The sequence below is a fragment of the Takifugu rubripes genome, chromosome 10 (assembly GCF_901000725.2).
Source record: "Takifugu rubripes chromosome 10, fTakRub1.2, whole genome shotgun sequence".
Lineage (NCBI taxonomy): Eukaryota > Metazoa > Chordata > Actinopteri > Tetraodontiformes > Tetraodontidae > Takifugu > Takifugu rubripes.
In genome coordinates, this window is record NC_042294.1 from 4,171,033 (window position 1) to 4,189,527 (window position 18,495).

Here is an 18,495-nt window from a genome sequence, read left to right on the forward strand (position 1 = left end):
TATCCTGACAAAAAACCTGTGTCTCATCCTTCAAGCAGAAGTGTCGTAGAAATGAATCAAAATATAGCAGAAATTGCTCATGTTGGCATCATGGTAGCAGTTCACCTCCAGCTACACGTGGAGCTGTCTTTTCATCAACTAACAATGAAAGAAAAGGGGAATGTTTGCACCTTTGTGATCAGCTCATTGTGATCACATGTCAGAGTGTGTGTGTCCCCCCCCCCCCAAATACGTGGAAATGGTTGTCGTCTTTTCCCTTTTTCCATGGTGTTTTGTTGCTTGGCAACTGTCTTTATGCTCAAGAGTTCTAGCCTGCTGATGGGAATGGCTTGGCAAAGCCCACACATCTGCATCTCCTTTCTGTTGAAGCCACTATGATTAGTTGATTAATATTAGGTCATTTTTTTTCTAAATATAAAAATCCAGGAATCTTTCTAGTTCTATCTTATTAAATGTAAACATCCACTTTACTTCTGTGACAGTGGGGATAACATTCAGGGAGCCAATGTGTTTAGAATGCATCACCTCGAGCTCTATAATGCAAACATCATACAATAGTTTTGACACTAGTTACTAAATAATGAAAAGGATCATTGATGGTGCCCCAGCATTTGACCTGTGCAGCATCAGTATCTTATCTCACCTGTTGACACGTGACTTGTGTTACAGTCAATATTTCCTATAAAGACAAAATCTACACTGGACAACTGAACAAATACTAGAGCTACATGTTATAGTATATTCACACATTTAATTCACACATGCATGATAGTATTCATTTCTGTTGTCTGTGAGTTTTCAAGACTTTAGTGTTTTTATTTTATTCCAGTTGTGGTGACATTTGTACCACAGCAGGTGAGAGCAGTTCATACTACTGTGCATTATATACTCTGTGTGTAAGAGGGAGGAAGAATTGTGTTTTTTCTATTCTAAATATTTAACTGAGGGTTAATGCAGGGTAGTAATAGGGACTGTGTTACCAGCCTCCCTCCTGTCTTCTGGCTCCACTATGCTGATAGATAGATAGTTAACCTGATAGATATGTGTTGGGGGGGGGTTAAGCAGGAAGCAAGGGGTTAAATTTTGGCTAAGTTAATGTTTGACAGCAGGGGGGTCACTTATGTGACAGAGAAGTCTATAGAGGAAAGATGTTGGGTGGACCTGAATTCATTAGAGCCAATGGGAGCCTATGTACGGAAAAGAATGGCTGAGAGTAAAAAGAGATTTCTCTGTGTATTGTAAATTTTTTCACATTGTTAAATTGTCGTTCTGTAGTCTCACAGCATAAAAATATAATATTTGTTCCTGGCCAAACATTTTGAGTCCTAATGACTCGACTCACTCTTTAATTTCAAGCTTGGGCATGTTTTATACTGTCCAAATGTATACACCCTGAATTTGCCTGTCTGGCTTTATCAACGTGTTTACATAAATGATACTTTCATATGGAAACACACAGAGCTGCTCTCTCTGCCCTTGATGTGGCTCCGCTGCCCCTGCTTTGCAATAACGGCTGAACAAATTCCTGCCCCTTTTTGTCTTTATATAATGCTCCAAATAATCTTCCCTATTTGTATCCACATTCCTTTTTTAAACTGCTTAAAGAGAGAGATCCTCAAGATGAAAGATGAAACAAAAAGAGGTAATAAACAAGGTTGCAGCATTGTGCCTCAGTGCTGCTGAAATGGGAATCTGCTCAATTTGGAGCCAGTTCTTTGTATAAACAAGTCCGGCTGTCGAATCACAGTTGGCCTCATCCACATGGTCTTTAGATTAGACTTAACTCTCCCTAAATAGCCAACATGGATTTCCTATGGAGGTAATTCCAGCTTGGAGTAATCAGGGTGGATATTTTGAGATGTACTTGCATGCCGCTGGACGATTGACCTGTAGAGGCAGATTTGCTTTGAGGGCTTAACGTTATTGATTACATAGGTACTATAGAAGGTCTGCAAGATGAGTCTTGCACGTTAGAGAGGAATGTGAGGCTAACAAAAATGTATTTGACATTCTATTGTTCTGTGATTCCATAAAAATATTTGTTTCTTTTAAGATTTGCAACAGGCTCCCATGAGAAGCATTATTTTAGTTAAATAAATAAAAAGATTTTTTCTTGTGAGGCACAAACTTGATATTTAATCTTATGATATTTACTATAGCTAAAGTTGGAAAGCCCAGTACTTTCAAAATTTATCTCGCATAATCTCCCATAATATTCTTACTTCTTATTTTATTATTATTATTCCTAAACAGGGTCACACGATGCTGAAGCCAGTCCCACGTGTAATTGTATTAAAATTTAAAATGAGTGATACGATATATTTGAAATACATCATCATTTCACTGTTAATATTTATGCAGCAAGAGGTGTTGTGTTGATGCTTAAAAACATACTGTTGCTCCACCAATCTTCACAGAATGCCTGTCATTTTTGAAAATAATCCTCTCTTTGAGATATATCCATATTTTAGTTAAATAGTCAAATTTAGAATCATGCAGGGAATTCAGATGCATGGGCGCTGCAGATGCAGCAGACACAGACTGGACTCTGTCATAGTGGATGATTAGGTGTACTGTATGTCTGCTTGTGCCTCTGTTGGTCTTACTGTGCAGCTCTTTCTGTTGGCAGCATGAGCTTAACTCTGATAAACTGTTGGTTTTAGCCTCTGAGCCAGCTGTTAAAGATCTTAGGTTTGAACTCTTTAGAGTCACGGCTTTGGATATCTGTTTTTCTGGTGCATATTACAATACGTTATAAATAGTATGTAGAACCATATAGTGTTTCTCTCTCCCTCCCTCTCTGTCTCTCTCTGTCTCTCTCTCTCTTCCCCCCACCCCTCCCCTCCTGGCACAAAGATCTCTTGTTCCCCATGTGAATATGTGCTGCCCTGAGCCATTCAGGCTTTTGTGGGGCTGAGGGGCCCTCCTGTTCCCCCAGCCTCCTCCTCCTCCTCTTTTGGGGTCAAAGGGGGGCAGGGGCAGGGCTTATCCCTGGTTAGTAGAAAGAGCGAGTGAGCAACAAGATAATGTGCAGCAAGCACATGATCATGTAAAGTAGAGCAAAATGTTGGCACAGACAATTTGAAACTAGTGTAAATTTAGTATTATGATATTCATACATGTGAATGTGCTGGATGGAATGAGATCAGTATGTGTGTATGTTTGAATAGTATAATCATTCCACAGTATTTAAAATCACTAAGTGACCCAATTTTCTAATGATTTCATTTGTTTATGTTATTAATCATGTATTAAATCAGCTAAAAAAGCTCTCGGCCCTAATTAAAGCATAAATTTAGCCAATGGTGTATGTTTGTACTGTACATGATGAATGCCTCAGGTCTGGCAGCATGTCCTTGATAATATTTGATAATAGAATAAGGGTGTGTTATTGCATGTTAAGTGTTGCAATAATGTAAGCACATGATCTAAAGCCAACCTTAGCAGAGGGGTCACTAACTGCAAATGAAGCACACACACTTGTTTTTCACTGTTTAGCATTCAGTGTAGCTAACATTGCTAATTTGATTTCAGGTGTTTTTTCTGGTACAGATGGGTCATCTTCAGGGTCAGGAGCCGTCACCATGGGCGGGACCAGTTCGGAGATGTCCCAACAACAGCAGGCCACACCTTCCCTGGCAACCCCCTCTCCCTTCACTGCCACAGCACCACTCACGAGTACGGCTGCCACACACGTGAGTCCAAATGCACAACTCTCACCACTCAAGCTTACTTCTAAATGAGGATCTTACTCTCTTTATTGTGTTTCAATTGCGCGCACACGTGCACGCACACACACATGCACGTATAGAACCCTCTACATCTGTCAGTTTACCCTCATCCTTGCCTTCAGACCACCGGTGGGAATACAAATAAACCCAAGCGCACTCATTAAACATGTTCCACACCAAATCTCAGCACCATTGTCGATTCCCTCCATGTTAATTATGTGTGAAATGTTTGTGTCCTGACCTTGAGTGCATTTTTAAAAGCGCTGCACACGTGGAAGGTTTTTGTGGTTTATTCAGAGCACTGAAAAGGTTATTTTTTCCCTATTTAAACATTTGTGATTCTCTAGCCAACTTCAATAAAGGTTGACCTTAGTGAAAAGGGTCTGCCTCATGAAGTGATGGTTTTTAGTCCTGTAAATGTTTTTTTAAAAATGAATGAAAGGGGATTATATCAGACAGACTACAGGTAAGGAAGTATCTGAAAACCAATTTTTTTCTTGAGCAAGAAAAGGATGACTTCATGTTCCAGTCCAGTTGGAATTCTTGCTTCATCAGATTGAAGTCATGAAGTTAATACCAGATTTAACCTGGTATTTTAAGTGGATGTTAACCATTTATGAACTTTATCCACCGCTCTCAGAAGCAAAATGCAATGTAAATGTATAACTGTTATTCTACTTTATGCTGTTGATACTCTAATCCCACCAGTTCAACTCCTGACACATTAAAGAAACCTTATCTTGAGTCATTGACCAGTGTTTGTCTTTTCAAAAACTCCCCCAAAAGAGTGAACTTTGTCCCGCCATCTCCATTTTTCTTCCATGTCCTCTTCCCACCTCCTCTCGTTCTGTCTCTCTCACACACTTGATCTCACCCTCGACCTTCCTTCTCTCTTGTCCCCAACCATTTCTCTGTTTCTCCCTCTGTTGTCTTGTGATGTAATGACATCTGACAGGCACCACAGTAGGGATAGAGGGATAGATGGAGGAGGGATCAGACCTGTGTGTGTCTGTGTGTATGTAGGGGGTGCTTATACTCTCATGCCTTCAATTTACCCGGCTGGCCTTCATCTTGCCCCTCTTTCCATCCAGTTTATTGTGTAGGATGAGAGGCCCAGGGAGGCACAGGATAGCATGCCTATTGGTAGAATGTATAGGTGTCCTGCAGTCCTTGTGTGTGTGTATGGGTGTGGGTGTCTGTCAGTGTGAGAGTGACCTACATGGCCATTTTATTTAGTAAAGAATAATAAGATTCTTGCAGTTGCTACACATTTTTAAAACTGCTGTAGTTAACCTGGGCAATTATATAGTTAAAAAAAGAGAAAGAGAAGTCTTGTGTGCGTGTGTGCACGTCACAGAGACACAAACCGTCTGCTTTTTTCAGTCCACGAGCAGATTCCTGGCCTTCTGTTACTGGCTCTCAGCCTAGGGCAGAGAAAAGGAGTGGGAGAATGACTTTGAATGAAAAATGAATGTTGATGGTAAAATGGGCGGGGCTATGAGACAGAGACATTTGTTGGGAAACCATCCGTTTTAACCCATCTTAGAAACCATTGCACCATTTTTTTTTAAAAAGACAAACGTGTGTGTGTGTGTGTGTGTGTGTGCGTGTGTGTGTGTGTGTGTGTGTGTGTGAGTGTGTGTGAGAGAGAGATGCCCCTCCCTCCAGCCCTACCCCACCCATCCCTCCACAGTCTTTATTTGGGAAATGCCTTAATTGGATTAAATTCTGTGCATCAGAAACACTTTGTCATCATGTCAGCATTGTGTGTGTGTGTGTCTGTGCGCGTGCGGATTTGCACAAATGTGGGAGTGTCGCACTCGCAATCCATAAAAATATCCTTGATTGCCAAATATGAAAATGTTAGACCTGCATTGTGTTTCTGCAAGGTCTTTGCCAAGATTTAAAATTTCTTTTTTCTGTCAAATTCTTCACAGTTGCATTTATTCAAACACAAATCTTTTAACTTAGCTAACCGTCAATTCATTTGAAATTCTAAGTTTAAGTTATGAGAAACTACTTCAATGATGCTTTTTATTTTCTTCAAACTGAAGAAAATTATAATCTTGAATGATTCTACAACATTTTCTATGGTAAATGAATTTTAAATGTCATTTGTTAAACTAACATCTAACTCACAGTTCATCTTTTTAAAATGATAACATATAAAGTAAAAAATGGTAAAATTAAGCAACCAAAATTTACTGAAAATGTATGAACATAAGAAAACCCTCATCTGTATAAAACACTCATCTGTTAACTTTTTTAAAATAGTTAAATCAATTTAAACTCCTCTCACTGCTTTTTATTTATTACCTTTATGTCAGATGGAGGGTTTTATGCACATTTCTATAATTCACTCTCTCTCTCTTTCATCCATCTTTCCATAGGTGAGTGGGCTGTCAGGGTCCGTCTTTAACCTTGCTTCTTCACACATGTTCGGCAACAGGCTGAATTCAAACTCAGCCATGGCGGCGCTCATCGCACAGTCAGAGGCCTCACCAGCAGGTATGAGAGCATGCGTAATGCAGTTTCTTGACTGTGTGTGTTTGTGCGTGTTGGATGTAGATAATGGATAGGTCACACCCCCATCACTCCCATGTAGAGGTCAAGGGTCAGTGCTTCTGATGTTTCTCAAGCTCCTCCCACCCGACTCTATTTTCACATCATGAGTGCCTTCGTCTCTCTCTCTAACTTGCCCCTTTTCCGGACTCTTGTTTTCACAAAGATGCACATTTAATTGAAGTGTAAACAAACACAAGGACCAGCCGAGTTGTAACGATGTAGACGAGCAGTGAAGGAGGAAGCGAACGCTGTTATCAGAGTGCAGTGGAGCTGATGAAGGAGTAGAAGGTGGCTTCAGTAATCAGAGGACCACTTCCTGAAGGAAGACATCTGGAGGAGCTGAGAGAAGGAAATGACACAGAGAAGTCCGGAGTGAAGGAGGAAGGTGGGAAGATCCTGCTATCGGTCATGGATCCGCTCTGACCTGCAGGTCAGCTCCCCGATCTGACCCCTGGAGGGTGGCGTGGGTGCAGCAGAGACTGAGCAGATTGTTTGTCGACAAAAGCAAGTTTTATGCTTCTTTGCACAAAACCCAACTTTCGTATTCTAGCATTAAATTAGTTTCCAATTAATAATAAATTTCAGATATTTTATTGTGCACTGTAATTTATATTAAATAGAAAAGGCATCAATTGATTAAATATAACCATAGAAACATTTGATATTTGTATTCACAAAGTTTCTGAGACTATGGTTGCTAATTTATTTAATTTATTCCACTGAACTTTAACCGTTTAATCAGTTGGAACACATTGTGATATAGGAACACAGTGGATGTTTAAAATATGATTTAATTCCTTACCTTTGAAAAGTTAACAAGACCCGTTTAAATATAAACAGCAGCACAAACCACACAAATATAAAATACATTTCAATCTTCTTAATTGTAATCATTTTAAATGAGAATTAGTTTTATTAACCATGTGTGAAGGCAACAAATGAGTTTAACATAACTGTAGAAAGTAGAATTTCTCCTAAATAACTATGAACCACATTTTAAAAACAAACATTCTTTATCAATTTTAACAGCTTTTTAATTTTGACTTGGAGCATCTCAGTTATCCGTCAGAATCGGCCCCACCCCACAAATGTGCACACATTCACAAACCGTCGTCATTCTTAGTTACATCAATGTGCACAAGCTCATGATAGTCTCTTATTTATTGATTAGAAGGGTGCACAAATGTAACACAAATCAATCTCTGAGCAGCTGATGAAGTTAATATTACATTCCAAGATGTGTCCGCTAAAGGTAATGCTACACTAAATACCTCTACTATAACCACTAAAAGCATTATAAAAACAATTATGCTAAATTGAGCCAAAGTACATTTAACTTAGCATTTAATGTACTCAGTCTTCAATCTGGCCCACAACAGTTTGGAATCCTATTAATATTTTTCTATGTGAATTATAATATTAAAATACATTTAGCCTGATGGAGGGACAGAAGAATACACAACATTTACAGGTTTTTGGTTTTTGAGGATTTGAAGTTTTTAAAGAATAAAAAAACGAATTGTGTAATTTAAAAAAAATGATGTGCTGCAGAACAAGTGTGAACAAAAGTTTGAGAAGGCAAACATGCAAAGTGCACACGTGTTTGTGTGCACGCAGCCTGTTTACTTTGGCAGCCGCTCATCTTTGCTTTTGAGTGTCTGGAGGGAGGTGCCGGCGTGGCGAAGGTTAGCAGAGGAAAAAAAGAGGAGAGCGAGGGACTGGAGTGGCGACCTGGTGGGGGTAAAAGCTGGGATTGACCGTATTTAAGTAGAGGGGAGTTTGTGCGAGTGTGTAAATGCAAAAGTGTGCGCATGTGTGATTCATTACTCTTGCTGAGGAAAATGAAAAGAAGTGTCTGGCCAGGAGCCCAGAATGAAGAGGTAAAGACTGGGGGGGCATTTTAATGAAGGCTGGTGTTAAAGAGATACAGTAGAGAACAGATCAAGAGTACCGTAATCACGCTGATGTTATCCACAAAGACAGAACTTTCATCAGCGTTTATTTTAAAGAAGTAAAAAGACCAGAGAGACCAGAGTGCAAAGATTTGAAAAAAATGTAAACTCTGTCAACTTTAAACTGTATCTGAGTTCCTCTGCAGATAATAAATACTAATGAAATAATCTGTTCCATCAAATTTATTGTGATTTCTCCATTCAAGTGTGTCATGAAAAGAGCCGTCTCCTCTTATCTTTGTCCACTGATGATTTGATTCAAAATGTTAGAAGATTGATTGAAAGTGACTGAAACACTTTTATTTATAATGTTCAGTACTTACAGGATACCTGATATTAAAGCTTTCACCTGACAATTTCTTCAGTTTGTTTTCTTTATTTTTATGCTGCAAAGAAAATAAATAGATGGAAAATGCTTGCCGGTATATTATCGATTTGGCAAGTGATGATTCAGAGGAACGATTAATGTTTAGTGTGTTTGTGTGTAGATCAGGAGGTTGGAGACAGTGGAGTAGGAGCACAGGGTTTCTCTGTAAGAGCTTCTCCAAAGACCACCCCACGGTGAGTACACACACATGCACACGAGTCCCCCCTCTTCACCCTCCCTCCCCATTTACATTCCTCACTGCTCCCTGTTTCTGCATTTTCCTCTGCTGGCCCCTCTTCTCCCCCAGTCTCTCTTGCTTGCTCTCACTCTTTCTCTCTCTCTTTCTCTCTCTGTGTCTCTGGTGCTCTCTTGCCTCTCACACACACACACACACACACACACACACACACACACACACACACACACTCTTGCTTTCGCCTTTCAGCCCAACGGGCAAATTTTGCCGTCTCTGCCAACGATAGGTTGCATGTTTTCGAAGGTGGTGCCCATCCTTCAGCTCCAGCTATTTTTTTTTCCATCTCCTTGGTGTATTCACACATGGAAGGACAGGCTGGTCATTTTCTGCCTCCCCTTCGTTCGGTAACTCTTGAATGGATTTTTCAGGGGTTATTGAAGTTTATTGTTGTTGGTTGCATCTTTGTGGGCGGGATAGTTTCACTTGATGAGGTTGGTCAGAATTATTCATCTTCATTATTAATCTGATTTTTTTTTTATTATTTAGCTATACATAAATGGAACTTATTTCATCTTTTCAATATTGTAGCCATGACGTAGAAAATCAAAGTGTAAGGTTTGCATTGTTATTTTAAAGGAAAATTATTTATGTAAGATGTTTGTGCTTCCCCCACCTCCTATTTCTGTTATTTGTTTTGCATACCAGTGTTTCATATCATATCATTCCTGTCTGTCTGTCTGTCTCTCCCTCTCTCTCTCTCTCTCTCTCTCTCGCTCGCTCGCTCGCTCGCCTCTTTTCATGAGAGGCCACTGTAACAACAAATTGATGTAACTTTATTGCCAGCAGTGTCTATGTTTGTCTGACGTTTATGTTGGGCCATTAATCACCCCATTGACCTCTCTATCCCTTTTTTCCATCCTTTCTCTCTCATGCTCTCTCTCTCCCTCACTCTTTCTTTTAGCTCTCCTATTGGTGGCCTGCAGATCCGCTATGACTCCTCGGGGTCGTTGCCGGGGCCAGGGTTGCTAGGGACAGGGGGTAGTGGGGAGATGATGCCCCCGGTGGCGACCAGCATAGAGCAGCTTCTGGAGAGGCAGTGGAACGAGGGGCAGAACTTCCTGATGCAACAGGGGGCTCAGGGAGATGGTGAGGAGACACACACACACACACACACACACAAATAAATACTCACAGTAGGTTTTGCAAAACATTGCCAAAAAAAATCATTATATCCAGTGCTTTTCAGGTTTGCCTCATTTCTCACTTTCTATCAATTGATCCGTTGCCCTTTACCCTTCCATCTAATGCCATTTGCCGCTTGTCTCACTCCATCTCGTCAGTCGATTTCTCACTTTATCTGTTATTGTAGCGTCCGCCGTTCTTTGTCAGTTGTCTGCCTACCTGGAGTCCCCTTCGGGGGCCTTGAAAGTGGAAATGAAAAGGAAGGTGGTCCAGGGTTTACTGAAGGTCACTTTTCATCTGGAGTTGGGTTGTTGTCTTCATTTAATCTGAGGTTATACAAGAACTGGGGTCAGAGTTCTGAGGCTGATTTTGATCTGGCCATCTCTGTAGCTGTCTAATCAATCACTCACTGAATAAATAGATTGACTTCATGAAAAGAGCAGCTTCTCTGTGGCTTCATATTTTAAGCTTCCAACTTACTCTGCAGCTACTAAAGCTGTCACTTTTTTGTAGTGGTGGGCATGTTGAAGTCCCTCCACCAGCTGCAGGAGGAGAACAGGAGGCTGGAGGAGCAGATTAAAACTCTGACCATGAAGAAGGAGAGGCTACAGCTCTTGAGCGCTCAGCTCTCTGTGCCGTTCACCCCCTCCACAACCTCAGCTGGTAAACACACATTATTTACATAATCCATAATCACTTCTTAATTGTTTAGCCTATAAGATGTCAAACATTGTTTGTTTAAGTACATTTCATTTCTCGGAAAAACATGCACGTAAATAAGTCCTTATTAATAGATAATCTAATGCATAGGTGTCAAACCTTGGCCCATAATGTAATTATATTTGGCCCGCGAAGCCATACCAATTGACTATTAGAGCTGGCCCGCCAGTATTATCACTTAAAGCGCATGTGCTAATACTACAAATACTGGAATTCTCTGCTGGTGTTTTGGTGTGAAAATCCACACTCCACATCAGTTGGTGGTGGTAATGCACCAATTTGTGGCTTGCCAACCACCAAGAAAGAGGAAGTAGTCATAGCGACCTTGTATGCTAATGCTAATTCTGGCACCGCACTACCCCTCTGAAAAATGGTAAAAAGAAAGGCAGAAAATAGGACCTTTCTGAACAGGTAGAGGCAGAATATCTGTTTAGATATGTAAAAGACGGACCTGTCTGTCTTGGAGCCAATGTGCATTACAAGGAGAACAACAACAGATGACACAATAAAACGCAACACCACGACAAGCACAAACACCTGGAAATGACTCAAAGGTGCCAGAAAGTAGAAGAGATGAAAAGGCATTAGATTTACATTACATCAACTTACAATAGCAAAAGATTGCTGTTGAAATTTAAAAGAGAAACAATGAATGCCCGTGATGTGTTTTTTTATTTGAATTTCGATTTTGCATGTGTGCAATAATAAATTATATATTATATTGTGTTAAGCTTTGCTTGTTCCATGTTCAGTTGTTGAGCAAAACTAGTTTGGGTCCATATCATAAGGTTCCCTGTTATAGCTGGAGGAAGAGTTTTTTCAATAAATATCAATGTTGGCCCATGACTTTGTCCCAGTTTTGAATTTTGGCCCATTGGGTATTTGAGTTTGACACCTCTGATCTAATGTGTTGTAGATGTGAAAGGAGTTGCTGACTCGTCATTACCTGTTGGAGCTCAGGTAAGAACATCTGTAAGATCTACATTCAAGATCAACAAACCATTCCAAGATTCCAACCCAATCATCGCCTCTAGGACAGCGCGTCATGCGGTGGCCACAGCAGCGGTGGCTCCACGTCATCCCTCTCAACACCGCCGTCTGTCTCTCAGAGCCCGCCCCAGCCGCAGCTCAACGGCGGCACCATGGTACCAGGAACAGCCCCCGTGGGACTGGGAGGAGTGGCGGGTCTGATGGGGGCTCTGGGCACCGGGAACTCAATGGGCATGAGCGGAATCGTCGGCGCTCTGAACGGGGTGATCCAGGCGCCGACAGGCACCACCAGCCCTCTAACGACGGGCATCACGTTACCCGTTAACAGGTGTGTTCTGACAACTGCTGGTGCTGTAGGTGGATTAGTTCAGTCTGTCTCTCACTCATACAGCAGAAATATCATTGGGGGGAATAAAATCAGTTAATGAGCGTAACGAAGCATTGGAATGTGACGTTTATCACTCGCTCTCTTTTGTTACCTTCTGCTTGCGTGTTGGATTGTAGCAGCTCACCGTCTAGTAAGACCAGGTGAGACAAAACATCTGTAAAATACAGTTTTTTCTCTCTGCGTTTAGCCGTGTCACATGGTCTGAGTTGTTTTGAATTTAATCCAAGTCGAGTTCTTCATAATTGAGTGACTGAAGTTGATCATAACTTCAGCTCCAGCCACGAGAGATCTACAAACATCCCTGTTGATCCTAATAAGATTGTGTTCTGGACTCTCATGATGGCACCAATGACGGTGGGTTTTATCTCGCCAGTGCCGCCCGGCTCGGCCTCCTGGAGCAGCAAAGGCTCCTCCTGCAGCAGCATCAAATCCAGCAGCTACTGCAGTCGCAGCCTTCAGCGGTATGACACAGATCTGCAAATCAGCCGGTCCTCACCTGAATCCATTCTCCTTTAAACACTTTACTTTCTCCTCCAGGAGCAGCAGCAGGCTTTCTACCAACTGATGCAGCAGCAGGACCTCCAGCAGCTGCAGTCCCAGGTTCCTTCCATCCCACTCTCCTCCACTCAGCTGCCCATCAACAACCTGCTGTCCGGCGCCCAGAGCAAGGGCCAAGGCACCATCACCGCCAAGCCCTTTCTGACCCTGCAGCACGCACACACTGACACACATGCAGCCTCCAGCACGCAGAAGCCGCGACTCACGGAGAAGGCTGTGGGTGTAGCGGGCCAGGAGAAGACATGACAGCAGAGGCTCTCGGGGGTTTTTGGGTTGGTTTTTTCACTGCTGCTTTTTCTTTTTGAATAAATATGCAGAGTTTTCAGGAAATGTTCCACAACTGTACAGTCCAGCAGTGGGAGAAATCTGCATTTCTGGTACATTTTTGGCTCCAGTCATCTGTTGATGTACCACAATATGACTGGTGATCGCACTCCTTTGCTTTCACCCAGTTACATTTAGGAGGTTATTTATTTCTACAGTTCTAGATTTTTTCCCCTATGTTTTATCTTTAGTGCTGCTTTGTTTTTTTTCCATTTAATATCACTGCAACTTAATGTGGGTAAATAAGCAACAAAATGTCAGTTCTCAGATAAGCTTTACTTTTTTATTGTTTCCTGGCCTCAGTCATTTTCCTCTCTTTACTGTCTGTTTTTTATTTTCACTTCCACTTGCAACCCTCTCACTGTGGTCTGTCTGCTGTCTCACTCTCTCAGGGGGCCTCAGCACTAAAGGCTAGTAGATGCACACACACACAAAAGAAAGTAAACAGAAGTACATATATAAAAATATATATAAAAGATTCTACAGCTCCCTAGCATAGTACGCAACAGTAGCAGATGTACATCTGACATCCGTCTCACGGGGGAATACTGGGCCAGAGGATTGTGGAAACATCCCACTTGTTCTCACTGTTGCGTCTTTGTCACCGCGTTTGTACGGATCCATTAATGCGAGCCAAGCCGCGCCGCACGCCGTCACCACAGAAGCCTTGCTTACGACTGTCTCTTCTCTGGGCCAGATACGGGGGGTTCACTCAGCGAAGGGAAATGTTGATAGAAAAGGAACAAAATGGGGAAAAACAGCAGCCGGTTGAATGTTCAGAGGGATGCATTAATCCCACGTGGCACAGATTTTGCAGAGAGAGATTACGCAGTTGGTTGTCAGCATGTGGAAGCCATTACATTTCATCTTCCTGATTGAGCCCCCTGCTGCACCTACCTCTCGAGCGGGACCTAAAAGACCGACAGCGGCGGTCAGTTAAAAAAGAAAAACACGACAGTCAGGACTTGGCCAGTCAGGGTCCAGACCCAAAGTGCCTGAGGCCTGAAGGGGGAAAGACAGGGTTTCTTTTCATGGACCTGCATCCCTGGGCCTCAGTTCCTCACAACTCTACTGCTAATTAAGCTACAAGACTCACAAAGAAACATTCGTCAACAGTCGCTAAAACCAGGAAATATGTCAAAGCCAACCTAATATTAGCTTTTTCTTATTTATTTGATTTGTTTGTGTAATGGGCAAAAATGCTATATTTTAAAAACATCCTGCTGGTTATGAAATTTAACACTTTTGTACTACTGTGTAATGTTTGTCTCGTTTAAGTTCCTCATACAGGTGATTTTTGCTGTAAACCCTTTTATTGACTTCTACTCAGTGTTGTGTTTGCAAAGCTAGAAACTACTTGATAGTTGGCTGACTGGGGAGGGCCTGTGGCTGTCCATAGCTCTTTGTAGGTGGGATAAGTGTGCCGGAGGAGGGCTTTCGGCAGCATAGTTTTACCTCGTTAAAGTGTACATAGATCTTTCTCATTGGCCGTCGGTGTACATAATTAATTGTGATTGGCTGTGCTGGTGTGAAGGAACGGAGCCTCAATTTGTGTGTTCAAATCTTAAATAACACAGAAAAGTTTTGACAAACAACTGGACACACAAAGTATTAATTTATTTTTATATGTTCAGGGACATTGTGTTTTTTTTTTCTTTTTTAAGGTTTGCACCATTTTCTTGATGAGAAATCATTTTATACTTGGGAGCACCGTGTTTTCATCCGTGCACATTTTTCGGGTCAATTTTGTACGAATGGAAAACGACGGGGCTGAAATTTGACATTTGTATTTCAAAACACCAAAATAAATTGAATTAAAAAAAAACCACTATTGAGAACATTGCTGGTATTTGGTCTTCTGTTGCTCAGAACAAACACGGCGAAAGAACTTTAAGAGGAATTTACACAACTATTAAAAGTTACCAAATTAATTTTTTTATCTTAAGTTTCATCTAAAATATATTTAATTTAATGCTGACTTAACAACCATTTAAATGCCACCTGTTCAGTATTTTATATCCTGTTGTAGTATTTTAGTATTGTTCAATCATCTTCACATTAAGCAAAATCTCTTAACAAAACCTCTCTCACGTACGCATGTTTTTTTTGGCAGCTGGAATTCATCAGTGTACGTGTGTGTTTAGAGGCGGGGCCACCATTCTGCTACATCTGCTTCTGCCCTGGTAATTAAAAGCTCACTTTCCTCCTGCACCCCTGCCCCCCACCCCCCATCCCAACAAACATACATAAAACTTAACCTGCATGCATTCAAGATCACTACCCCCCTGCATTTCTTCCCTTTTCCGAAGCACCCTCTGCCCCCATTCCCCCCACTATCAGCCCTGTCAATCACAGCCAGGCTGTTTATACAGCACACTGCAGCCCCTCCCTCCAGCCCATCACCACCCACCATCTCTTTTATAAGCCTCCCCCATCAGAGCTGCCTCATCACTCCCCATAATAGAAGCCCCCCCCCACACACACACACATGCACACACAGCCCAGAGCTGCTGTGTCCATCATCGATTTCCCCCTCCCCAATGCCGACCCTCCCCGGGGTTTAGGAGGTTTTACCAGCTGATGGAGGACCCCTTGTGTGCTGTCTGTCCAGGTGCCTGGTCACTAAGTCAAAATCACACCAAGCGCCGGTGTTACAGCACACACACAGGCCAGTATGTGTGGGGGGGGGGTTAAGTCATGGATGATTAGACAAATGGTCGACTGATATCTATGGCTTCAGAGAGGCGACTCAACATGTAGCAGTTTATTTTTATTCTTTCATAGGCTAGTAAAAAAAAAAAAAACACATCCATGAAATCTACAGGAAAAGTCTGACTACACACACACACACACACACACACACCAAAACTGTTAAAGCCATTTATAATGGTCAAATGTTAGTCATGTTTACTTTCGATGAATAACAGCACCTGCGACCACTTGTACTGGTCTCTACGACCTCAAATATCCCAGCAGAAATATAATGGTCACCATAAAACCAGTCAACCAACTGCCACGAGTGAGATGTTTTGGCATGGTTGGTAATTGGGTTAACTGGTTTTAATTAGAGCTGAGCCCTGAAGGAGGAAGAGCAGTGTCTGCTGTGGTGAACATGAGGAGAGGAGGCGACTGCTGCACTGTACTCAAACGCAGCGTAAATCATTATAGAGTGGTCGACATCGGGACGTTTAATCCTCAGCAGAAACCTGCCATCAGCTGGTTGGGGCCCTGATCCGGTGTCGAGTGGAACCAGATCTAGAGAGCAGAGGTGTTTAGGAGTGGAGGAAGAAGAGGAGGAGAAAGAGGTCTGAGAGTGCAGAGGGGGTTGAGGAGATTCCCAAGATGTGTGTGTGTTTGTTTATTTGTTTTTCTTCATGTGCCGGCTCTTAACTTGGGGGTTTCACTCGTGCTGTGGTGTCCAACTCTTCTGTATGGGCACATTTTAAGATCATATGACTTGATCATAAGTTTGAGGGTGGGGGAGGAATTAAAATCAAGCACACACACACACACACACTTACTTACAATTGAAACAAAATGTGTGACCTCTTCATCAGAACACTTAGCAGAGAGACCAGCCTGTTCCTGCAGAGTCTGTGCAATTTAGACAAACACAATTAAACTGATTTGCAATCGTGCAGATCTTAAAATATAATTTTCCAAAATCTCATACAACTTTGATCCACATGAAGTTAATTCATCCATAATCTAATGTAGCTAAATAGCTGCAAAATTTAGCAGACAAATATTCATGCTACACCTACTCATGGAAGAAAGTCAGTTTTAAACACACACACACACACACACACACACACACACACACACACACACACACACACACACACACACACACACATACACACATACACACACAGGCGCGATCAAAGTTCGAACAAATAAATTAATTCAAAACAATCATTTAAAGCGTATTTTGCAGCAGTAGCATGCAGTTCGATGTAAATTTAGGCAGTTTTTTTGTATTCACGCTGCACGCGCAGGAAGCACTGCAGCGTCTTCCGTGATTCAGCGGTGGCTGCTCTGCTCTCCCGCCGCGCTGCATCAAGCGCTGCCCGGACAGCGCGCCGCTCCTCCTCCCGCTGAATTTGAGTCCCGCTGGCTGCCAAATAAAGAACCTCCGAAAAGAACCATAGACACCAGCTGGAAAGATAATTTCATACTGTGGGTGAAATACATCTAAAATCATCTGTGAAGGAGAGAATCTAGATAGTAATAAATAATGCTTTTTCTGCTTTTCCCCTTTAAGGGGAAATGCAGCTTTCACCGCGTCCATAGCGTCAGTCAGGCCGGTTTAGTCAAATGCTACATCAGCCTACAAATTAATCTTTCCAAACGACAGTCTGTAATGAATATTTTAAAATGACATTAATTTTCTATGTACGCTACTGTAAATGTAGTGGGGGGGAATGGAATGCATTGTTATAGTTTATGACCTACTAAAGTATCTAAATGTATATTTTATAATATGTTCTACACATAAATTTCAATCACTCCTTTCTCTTTGATGTAGGACCAGATTCTGTTGGAGTATACAACCATTTGCAACCATGCCCAGCCATGCTGTAGGTTATGGTCTCCACTAGATTCTGAAGCCCACTGACCAGCAGCCAACTGCAGGGAGGCCACATGACCCCTCACTGGAATGTGTTAAATTATGTATAAATTCACTTGAGCTCCCTCTTTCCTTTGTCAGCATTTGCCCCTTTAATTTCTGCACTGTAGCTTCAAAATCAAGATCCCTCTCAGTTGTGGTGATTTTGAAAAGTGTTACCATTAGATTTCCAGTCCTTTTGCAAGGATGTATCCTTAGTAACTGCTGGACCACAACTGCTAAACCACAACTAAAAGCATGCAAATTAAATGTACAAGGACGCATCCAGTAGCCAAAACATTCACTGTTATTGTCACACCAAACCTGAAGAGTTAATTTCTCCAGCCAGTGCTGTATTCTCTGTATTTACCATGACTCCGAACAGGCGGTGGAGGAATGAAGCACAGTCACAAGGACAGGTGGTGCTGGCAGAGATGAATGGAATCTGCTGGGGTTATAATGAATGTGACGGGATATAGATCTGAGATGAGGTCTAGTTTGATGATCAGGTAAAAATAGATCAGTCAGCGGAAGATCATTACTGATAATTACTTTCAAATGGTCATGGGAGGTTTATATTATTAAATAATTCCACTCTTGGTCAGTGATAGTGACTTTTAATGTCACATGTGTGTCCATATATAATAATTATATTAAAAAGGGCAGAATAGAAGGTAGGTAATTTATCAGTGCTCCCCTTTGTGGTCAGGCAACAAATTGTAGGATTTATGGGGAGTCTGTAATGATTTTAATCTTCCCAACATCTCAGACTCTGACGCTGTGCTCCACCTGTGCAACGTGCACTACAGGAGGAGGATTTCAACAGTGAAATCAGAATGTCAGAGACTGAAGAAGAGTCTGGTTGATGCTGCAATCGCGATAAATGAGCCAACAAGAGGCGTTAAAAAATGAG

At 41.8% G+C, this 18,495-nt stretch overlaps 1 protein-coding gene across 8 annotated transcripts in view; it reads left to right on the top strand.

Moving 5' to 3' along the window:
* The window catches only part of mllt10 (MLLT10 histone lysine methyltransferase DOT1L cofactor), a 33,517-nt gene extending 18,706 nt beyond the window's left edge, over positions 1-14,811 (top strand). For 5 of the 8 annotated variants that reach the window (XM_029842670.1, XM_029842672.1, XM_029842671.1 and 2 more), the window contains 10 exons: positions 3,535-3,695; positions 6,122-6,239; positions 8,737-8,809; positions 9,773-9,957; positions 10,507-10,656; positions 11,630-11,673; positions 11,748-12,031; positions 12,208-12,231; positions 12,465-12,552; positions 12,629-14,811. In XM_029842670.1, coding sequence (XP_029698530.1) covers positions 3,535-3,695; positions 6,122-6,239; positions 8,737-8,809; positions 9,773-9,957; positions 10,507-10,656; positions 11,630-11,673; positions 11,748-12,031; positions 12,208-12,231; positions 12,465-12,552; positions 12,629-12,895 — 1,394 coding nt within the window. In that variant the 3' untranslated portion in view covers positions 12,896-14,811. The remainder of the gene's footprint in view (positions 1-3,534; positions 3,696-6,121; positions 6,240-8,736; positions 8,810-9,772; positions 9,958-10,506; positions 10,657-11,629; positions 11,674-11,747; positions 12,032-12,207; positions 12,232-12,464; positions 12,553-12,628) is intronic. The other 3 variants (XM_029842675.1, XM_029842673.1, XM_029842674.1) reach the window with 3 other exon arrangements.
* The last annotated feature ends 3,684 nt before the right edge of the window (positions 14,812-18,495 follow it).